Source organism: Condylura cristata, unplaced genomic scaffold (genome assembly GCF_000260355.1).
Source record: "Condylura cristata isolate star-nosed mole 26May11 unplaced genomic scaffold, ConCri1.0 scaffold00020, whole genome shotgun sequence".
NCBI classification, from domain to species: domain Eukaryota; kingdom Metazoa; phylum Chordata; class Mammalia; order Eulipotyphla; family Talpidae; genus Condylura; species Condylura cristata.
The window spans coordinates 27,152,229-27,162,138 of NW_004567121.1; the positions used below are offsets into that span (position 1 = coordinate 27,152,229).

At 49.3% G+C, this 9,910-nt stretch overlaps 1 protein-coding gene across 1 annotated transcript in view; it reads right to left on the reverse strand.

The window, feature by feature from the left end:
* Window positions 1–9,702, reverse strand: part of DPYSL5 (dihydropyrimidinase-like 5) — a 75,710-nt gene extending 66,008 nt beyond the window's left edge. The window contains exon 1 of the mRNA XM_012727493.1: window positions 9,589–9,702. Coding sequence (XP_012582947.1) covers window positions 9,589–9,629 — 41 coding nt within the window. The 5' untranslated portion in view covers window positions 9,630–9,702. The remainder of the gene's footprint in view (window positions 1–9,588) is intronic.
* Between the last annotated feature and the right edge of the window lie 208 nt (window positions 9,703–9,910).

The window sequence follows — 9,910 nt, forward strand, 5'->3', positions numbered from 1 at the left end:
ATTATAATGAACAACTATATACCAGAGACATTTTACAGGGGTAGAGTGGGGATTGGCATTAAAATGGGGGAGGGGAAGTGCACTAGACTGGTGATAGCACACGGGCGAACTGGTGGTGGGAAGCTCATGGGGATTACAACTGAGATAGAAAAAGGCACAAAATGATGTAAAAATAAACTATTATATTATCAAAAAATTATGTGTGTGTGTATATATATGTATATGTATATTCATACACAGTAACACATGTGGAGTAAAATGTGGGTAGAAGTCCATTTATTTACACTGTTCCTTGAGAGTGAAGAGGTGGAGAAGAGAAACCGAAAAGAGAGGAAATGGGACAGGGAGGGGAAAGTCTAATTTTTGTTAACGAAAAAAATGCCAACAAGTAAAACAGAGTGGACGCGTATGGTTACATGCGTGCCTACAGAATGAGAAGCTGCCACCCAAAATGCTAATGGTGGTCCCTTCAGCTTGTGGGATTCCAGGGCTTTTACTTCCTCTCTGGTCCATTTAAATAGTTTGAAGTTTTTACTGTGACTATGTATTACCTATCAGATCATTTCCAATGCAGCCAAAACTCTCCCTGTCTACCCCTTGAGGGCAGCACACGAGCCAAGTCCCTGCCAGGGGCCACGCAAGGTGCCAGGCGTGCATCACAGCATCGGAGGGCAATGACGGGCCGGCCTGGTGTCACACGGATTTCGAGGGTGCAAAGGCACCCAGGATGCCCTCTGGCACTCCCTCTCACCTCTGCGGGCTTTACAGGCTGCTGGGGGGTTACCTTCTGCCTGGCCACCCACGTGTCCTTCACTTAGTAGGCTCCTAACCCTGTTGGTGCCCTCACCACAGTGCCTTCTAGAATATCAGGTCTCTCCCTCTCCTCTAGCCTTCAGGCTGCAACACCAGAGGGCGAGGGTCCTGTGTTAGAGGTGGCATAGGTGCCACACAGAGATGCCCTGTGCCGGTTCCCACGCTCCTGACTGGTTTTCCACCTGTAGGGTTATTCCATGGGCCAGCCCTCCACTGTTCAGTCTTAACACAATAAAACGGGCACAACCCCCAGCCCACCACAAACAAAACGCAAAACCCCAAGCCTACCTATCTTAACTGAGAACAGAGAGTTCTACAATTTAGAGGAAAGACGGCATTTCCTGAGCTATTTTTTTGGCTGTTTGGAGTGTGAAGGATGGGAACAAGGGTCTTCAGGCTCCCTCAGCAGGAGGAACGAAAGATGTTCAAACCATGTTAAAAGGAGAAAAAGAGCACTGCATTTCTGCACATGACTTCACTCACACGCACACAATTTCTAACCTTGCCCTTGTATTATCACTGATTCTCATGAGGAAAGAGAAGCCGCTGAGTGTGGCCTGGAGTCTGTCCAAGTTCACACAGATAAGTCAAGGCCTCATCCCCCACCCACTGTTTCTCCCCTAAACACATACCCCCCCCCAGAAGGAAAAAGCAGGGAGGCAGGGGGTGGGGGTGCCTTCAGCTGCTCCCTACCCCCTTCGCTGTCTGTTCCCTCCTGCCCGAGGCTCCCCGGCCGGACGCTTCCCCAGGCAGTTTCACACCCACCCCTCTGCCTGAACGCCCTCTCCCCCAATCCTGCCCTAAACCTCTGGGGCATCCTAGCATCCAGGGTTATTCTCTCGCCTGCACCCTGCCCCAGTCATTGCATGCGGCTGCTTAGCGGCAGAAGTGCCGAGAACTCTTGCCGTCTTCCCCTTTAATCATGCACTCAAATAGCCCCACTGTGGGTTTTCTACCTGCTTTGCAGATGGAAAATCATCTAGGTGCCCTCAGAATGGTGAGAGCTGCCCTCTCACATCGGGGCCCGGGGTGGGGGCTCAGAGCCTGTTGATGCTTCTGGAGGTGACTCTAGCCCATGTCAGAGCTGGGGCGAAGGGCAGGAAGGAGATTAGTGCAGAGCAACTGAGCACTGAGGGGTGAGTGGGCTAAAGGCAGTGCAGCTGTGAAACTGAAGGACTCCCTGGTGGGCTCTGAGCGAGAGGAAATGCAGTTGGTCAGTGGGGGCGGGGGACATAGCTCCTCCGTCTGTGGAGAAAGGCCTGGGAGTACTGGAGCCAGCTGCTACCCCAGTATTTCTAAGAGGGGAGCGTGTCTTCCACCTGAGCCCTATCCACCACCCACACAACACACAACACAGCCGGGGCAGGTGAGGCCTCCTGCATAGGCCGCGTACACTGAGCCACACAGCTGGGCGCTGACCACCCCATACCTGCTTCCTAGTAACCCTCCCAGTCCCAGCAGGCCTCTCGCTCTGTGCCCTCTGCCCAAGCTCTGCCACAGAAACTGGAGCTGCAGGTGTCCTGTGACTTCATCATTCTGACACTCTCCACCCTTATCCAGCAGAAGCTGGGGTGAGCAGAGGGAAGGAGGCGCCCAGACTGTGGAAGAGAAGACAATGAAAGCAGTGGGTTCCCGGGGCAGGAGCCGTGCAAACAGGAAAGAGGCTTTGCTATGCTGTGGAGCAAACGGCCATAAACCTAGAGGCTTAAACAACATAGCATCCACTGCTTGGCACTTTCTGGCGGGCCACAGCCCTGGGTTCTCTGCTCAGTCTGCCAGGCTGCGTCCCCACCTGGAGACTGACCAGGGCCATCTGGTTTCTTGCCAAGTGCAGTTTCCCAATACAGCCACCCACCTTCTTTAAACAGTAGGGGGTCTCTAGGACTAGTCTGCTAGCTGATGGCACATGCCACAGTGGGGAGTCACATCTCGCCCCCTCTGCCATTTCCTGTTGGTCAAAAGTTACAAATCCTTACCCAAACTCAAAGAGGGGATTATACCAAGGGGTGAACCCAAAGAGCTGGGTCATGAAGAACATACTCCACAGTGCAGCTTCACACCCCTTAGAGAGAAAACACGTGCAAGGCAGAGTGGAAAGAACATGCTACGTGAGGTAACTAGCTCTAGGGGGGAGTCAGAGGCTTCCTGACCTATCACCCCAGACCAGATACTCTCTGCGCTGACAGCAGTCTGACAGTTAAATTTGCCCCCAAGCCCCCACGCCGGGAAAAGAAAAAAAACGAAGGAAAGGCCCTCCCCAACCCAAAGCCCAAGAAGAACCAACGGGCGGGGTCCCAACAAAAAACCGGTCCCCCCAAGGAAGAAGGAAAGGAAGAACAAAACCAACAACCCAAAAACCCAAGGGCCCAAGGGGCCGCCGGGCCCCAAAAACGAAAACAAAGTTTCCCGAACCAACCAAAACGGAAAAAACCAAAAAGGGTGGGTGGTAAACAACAACAATGAAGGAACTCCCTCCCCGCCTTTTTTGGCCCCAGGAATTTTCTTTTTAGAATGGGCTGCGCATTCTGTGTCTGCCAAGCCCCACTCTGCAAGCTCCTGTCTTAGTAGGGGTCCTCCCTCTGGGGGTCCACTTAAGAACTGCAATCTTTGAAAGTTTTCTGAGTGCTTCACAGGGTGAGCCAGAGCCAGCCAGGGCTGCCAATTTATTGTTATTATCGTTTAAATAGGAAAATGACACACAGGATAAACTCTTAAAACTATAAAACTGATCAAATTTTCCCCAGGCCCCTCGCTCACAGACAAGCACCATGGTAGACTTTGTTGTCTCTAAGCATGGGGAGTTAATGCATGTTAAGCATATATGTATATGCCGTGCATTATATAAATGGCAGCATGCACCGAATATTGCTCTGCCTTTCTTCCTATTCAATGATATAGGCTGGGGATTATTTTAGATCAGAATAGCGATAATCTGCCTTTTTAATGGCTATATAGTATTTCTCTGCTATTATACAGGATGCATTAAAATGTAGTTAGTTTTCCAATGATGGGTTTTTTGTTAGAGTCTAATTTTTTTTAAGATGTATTTATTTATGCATGTAAGAACTGGGGTAGAGGCCAGAGGTTGGGGGTGGTGGTAAAAGGATTCACCAGAGACAGAGTAGGGAACAGAACAGGCAGACTGACTGAAGTACACTGTTGAGGGGAGCAGCGAGTGAGATAGGAGAAGTCTGCTGTGCCATTGGGTCACCTCCCTGGCCAGGGACAGAATTTGTGCTGCAGTGCCTGGTGATAGCTTAATAGTGCTATGACCACAGAGACTTTAACCCCTGCGCCACCAGGAAAGCCATAAGCTGACACCTTTTGAAGAATATTTTAGGCCACAGAAACCAAATTCAAGATTGCTATTTGACCAACAGATGTACAAAATAGTTAAAAGAATAAAAATCACTGGTTAATCTTGCCCAAGGTTGTCTGGACCTGTCCAGAATGATCATTGGCACAATGCTGCCATTATAACTTGACCCTCACCTTTCCCTTCGGAACAGGAGCAGGGAAGGTTCTATCGCAAGACCAAAGCTGAAGCACCATCATGAACTGTAAAACCTTCCTTTCAGCCAGTCAAGGTTGCTTTTAGATAATTCCGGAAAACTAACCTAACTTTTTTTCAACTGATGGGCTACTATGGTATACAGTTCTATTTTTGCTGAAGAATAAGTTTGAAAACAACTTCCAATATTCTAACAGCCTTTAGGGATTGATCACAGAATTGCTTATCTCTTGCCTCTTTTGTTTGTTTGTTTTCATTTAACCTTTCATCCTCTTGACACAATCTACTAGACCTGACTCAGTTACTTCACTCCTAAGAACATAGAAACGGACCTATATTCACAAAAGACCCAGACTCATGTGTTCACTGCAGCACTGTTCAGCAGAGCCTGCTGGAAACTACCCAGATGCCCACTGACAACTTAAGGGGTAAATAAATTCTGGTTTAGTCACACAATGGAATGCTATATAATGATGAAAATGAGAAAATTAGCAAAGCAAACGCAACCACCACAACACTGAGCAAAAGAAGCCACTTTTGAAAGGCTGGACCATCTCTGGCTCCATCTGTAACAATTTCAAAAGAAGCAAAGCAGATCTGAGCTGTTGGAGTCAGGACAGTGGACAATGACCTTGGAGGGTCAGCAGGACTGGGGGTGAGGAGGGGCTCTGGTCACTGGTCGTTTCTTGACCTGGTGCCTAGTACGTGGATATGTTTGGTTTGTGAAAATTCAACTAGACACTTGGGTTTGTATGCTTTTCTGTATAGACTTCATTAAAATGTAAATATTCACCAAAGTAAAAATATTTTAAAAATACACCCACATCCATCCCCCAAAAGTCACCCATTTTTCTATGTGTATTGTGTACAAACTTCCTTCAAGTTGTGTTCCACAAGTGTTGAAAACAAGCAAAGGGACACTAAATTTAAGACTGGGGGCTGCTTTTCAGTTTTATAGCAGGAACACATTGATCCACAAAGACAGAAGTTTGGTTGAAGCGTCCAAGTGAGGAAGGAGGCGACTTCCCCACCAGAGACTCAGTCCCTGGAGAGTGACAAAGGAAGGGAAGGACAGGCTCAGACAAAAGCAGGGAGAATAAAGACTCAGGGCCTGAGAAATCAGAGCGAGCCCAGGCAGACTTGACATCAACAAAGGGGCTGCTGTAAATTGACACAGAAGTGACACAAAGATGTGTGGCCGGTATGGGACACTGCTAACATGTGGGATTCACACTCACAAGAAGTCGGGGTAGTGAGAGACCCAAAGAACGTTGGTGAGCCAGAGAAAATGGACAGATGCTGGGGGTGAGAGGTGACATGTTCATTCAGAAAGCAGAAATTCTCCTGATTTCGAGAGAATCTAGTCATTCATTAACCCTCAGCCTCAGTTGGGTCAAATGACTTTAAATTTAAATGAGGAGTCGGTGGTCTTAGGTGGCTGGAAAGTCCTGTGAAATATCACCTAAATCATTCCGTCAGCCATTCTTTCCGTATTATCTGCTGAACACTTACCCTGAGCAATATTTTGTGCCAGAAGATACAACGATGAATAAAGTCCAAATTCTATTTTAAGTATGCCACAATTTTGTAACAGGATAGCCCCATGGCTAAATTCTTCAGTTTATTGTAAACCTTCCTCTCAACAAATAAGGGTCTTGGTGTGCGTAGCGTTTGAAAGCATCCCGGCATAGGTAGGGTTCTGTGCCATCTTAGCCAGACTGTCTCACACAGTTAGTCAGTTAAACCCTCGTCCGTAAGTGTTGCTGGGAATGTTTTCTGTAGAGGGTTAATATGTACAGTCAGTTGACTAAGGAGATTTTCTTAGTGGTGTGGGCAGGCCTCAATCAATAGAAAAGGCTCCAAAGAAAAACAGATTTTTCTGAGGAAGGAGAATATCTACCTGACCATATCAGCTCCTGCACACCAGACTTGCCAACCCCATCATTAAGTCAACCCGTATTGGTTCAGTTTCTGTGGGGGGAACCCTGCTTGTGAACCCTAATAGATTCTGGCTCTGCCATTTTACGAGCTGGGCAATTTCTGTCCCTCTATGTCTCAACCATAAAACGGGGATAATAACTACTTAACTCAGGAGCTGGACCCACCCTGACTACCGAATAAGTGCTTTGAAAGGGTTTGATAAATAAATAATTCTGTGGTGCCAGGCTTATTTCTCAGCTGTAAAACTTGAGATATTTTAATTCCCAACAATTTGCCATCAACCAAACGTGCTTGCTCTTTCCCACACCAAGAACAGAACAGTCTCGGGACAGCATTTCATTAGCCACAGTTGCCCTTCGATGAAGCAGGAGTGGGGTGAGACTCCAGGCCAACCCCACATGCAGGAGGACTCAGGCCAGCGAGTTCAGAGCACTTCTGGAACATTCCTAACCCTGCAAGTTCTCAGCTGCTGAAAACAGCTGTGCTGAGAGAGGCCCGATTCAGCTATTCCCACAGAGCTACCCCCCTACTTGCAAGGGTGGAAGCCTTAGAAAGGGTCCTCGCCATTCTCTGTCATCCCAAAGGGCCTGCCCTGGCCCCAAGCAATAAAAGCTTCAATGGAGAATAAAAATGTTGTTTTTGCAGACACACATTCTGGAGGGGGGTGGAATATAATGATGGTGATAATTAATTTATTGACACTAAGTGAAGACACGGCTCTCAGGCCTCTGCTGCGTCAAGGAATCCTCGCTGGACAGAATGAGCCCCAAGAGAAACGGGTTGAGCTGGGCTTCAGACCCAGGCTTTCTGGCTCAGGCCAGGCTATGTATGCCTCCCGTGAACACTGTCTCTGAGGCCAGATTGTGAGGAAGAGGTTTGGGCAGAAAGAGATGGGGATGCAAGAATGCAACTAGGTTGTGGTTAGCGGCAGGGCATGAGGGGTTCAGGGAATGCCATGGTTCCATCTGTTTATTTTAAATTAAACAAGTTTCAAAGATCGGGATAGAAGAAATCATAAACAATATCCCTTCATAAATGTCTTTTCTAAAAACCTATAATTTATGTCTGCCTTTACACATAAACATCAAAATTCATGAATGATGCATCTATAATATTTGAAGCTTGTGTTCTTATGAAAATGTAAGGTAAGATGATCTAGAAATAATCTAGATCATTTCTCTTTTATTCACCAGCACTAAAATCAAAACATATTGTTATTCTCACTTGACGCCAATTACACCAACTTCTTTCTCTCTATGGTTTCCACACTGTCAGGGAGATTCTGTTATTTTCCAACAGTCTGTGGACTAAGGCTTAGCAGACTTTTCTAAACTATTTTCTTAAAGCTCAGAAAACAAAAATGGCTGAGCAGGATTATATTCTATCACAAGTTGGTTAATTTTTATACTAGGAAGATGGCCCGGGTCTTAGATGCTCTTTCCTAATACGGCCTTTCCTGGCTCTCAATGTTTATCTAAATCCTAATTTACCCCAGAGATGTGTCCACAGTTGTGCGGCCTCTGACCTAGACAGCTCCCTGGAACTAATGTAGCACCCCACTGACCGCTGGGTCAGAGGCACTGGGAGGGAGGGGCGTTGCCCCGCAGTCCCTAATATAAGGAGGACAGAGAGGAGCAGCCGCCACAGATGAAGCCTGAACCGAATTTTAGACTGGCCTTGCCGTGCAGCATTTTCCAGAAACAAGTGGCACTTAAAGAATATTGAAACTGGCTTGGCTCACCCCTGCATCTTGGGGGTGTGACGCTGAAAATGGCCAGGTCTTTATATACTGAGGGCATCTTTTGTACACCCAGCTGAGGTCCCCAAGCTCAGGGAAGTGGGAGATAAGATAGGCAGCCCAGAACTGTGGGTACCCAAAAGCCCTTCTCTGGAGTTCCTGCCACTCCACTCTGGGTTCTCACCCCAGACATTTTCACAGGTAGTAGTTGGAGGATGCCTCTGTGGGCTCCCCACTGTGAGAAAAAGAGACCCTGGATGTTCACACAGCACTTTCGTAGGATGATGCGCTAAGTCCAGAATAAACCAACCAAGCATTCCCTCGTGAAGCTGACCCCCTTGGATGTGACATGAAGGCACATTTCCCACAGGGTCTTTCAAAAGAAAAACCTCCAGTGTGAGCCTGCCGGCTTCTAGCATTGCGATTCCCGGTTTCACCTGTCCAGAGAGAGAAATCTAATTCAGTTAAAGGCGCCCAGTGAGCAACATTCTAGTCTTTGGTCACCAGTTGTGTAATTCGGGGAGGCCCTCCTCAGTGCCCCGTTCTTTAAATGGGGGGGAGGGGTGGGTGGAGCCTCCAGCTGCTTCCCTGGAGTCACTGGGGACAGCCCAGATGAGGGGCCTGAGCCTTGGCCACCACCACACTTCTGGGCAAGAGGTGACGTCACATCACGGCCCTCACCTTAAGCATCAACCTGGTTGAGAAAGAACAGCCTGGTTTCATGCTAGTTAAGGGCCAACAGCTTCACCAGTTAACTACTGGCAAGAGTAAGTCCTGCCAATAGGTGCTGCCATGCTGCCACACACAGTCAGGCTTCTTCCCCTCCTCGGGTAAAAATGCTCTGCCTCGCCTTTTCTTTTTCTTTTTTTCTGAATGAATGGCAGTTTCAAAGTATGCACCTTATGCTAGGAATCACCTTTAATATTAGCAAAATGATCATCAAAGGAATCAAAATTTTAGCTTTCAGCTGTCATGTCGAGCGAGACCTTGCAGGTGGCAAAGCCAGGTGCTTAGCTAGGCAGCAAGAAGAGCGCACGGGGGCTCTGTGGAATCCCTATTTTGTTTCCAGTTCTGTTCATCTGCTCTCCCACGGGCAGGCGGCCACCTCCTATCTCAAAGCAGTCCCGTTTGAGGTCACAGACAATACTGGCGACATGTGCAAAGGATGCAGGCGCTGGCTTGGGTGTGGTCACCGGGAGAGGAACACCCTGGCTCCCCGGCGGCCGCGGCCGCTCTAAGACCGGGAGTCACACCCTTGGCGGAGAGTATCCAAGACCACTTCCCCCGATTTTACCGCACCGGCACCAGCCCTGACTGCTCCCTCTAAGAACACACCGCCGACCTTCGATGCGGGCCATCTGGGCAGACAAAGCCGGCAGCTCCGAGAGCCTGCTCAGCACCGACACGACCCCCGGGTCGCCACGCCACGTCTCGGCTGCTGGGCAACAGCCTGGGGCTGGCGGCCGCGCGGCAGACAGAAGGCAGCAAAGCCCGGGGCGGGGGACTCTCACCCGCCCCATAGTTTAGAGGGGACGCGCGATTCCAACCAGATTTAACCACGGGGCTGGGGGTCCCCCACACAAACCCCAAGAGTTGCACCGTGCTCCGAGACCGCTCCGAGAGCATTTTCTGTTCCAGAAAACCATGCGCTTGAGTTCTGGGGAGCCCAGTTGGTTGCCGAGGGAAAACCAGCGTTCGCTATTGTTCTCTGGACACCCCTGTGGGAGACGACCCGCATTCCGCCTCCCCGGCAGCCTCCGCCGCCGGACCGAGCCTTTCAGCGCCGCCAAGAAAAGGGTGTGCCTGCGGCGCGCGACTCAGCCGCGAGACAAAGCTCCTCGCGGGCACCCCATCCCAGAGCCGGGCCCGCCACCCAGGGGCGCTCACCGGGCCCAGGGCCACGCCCG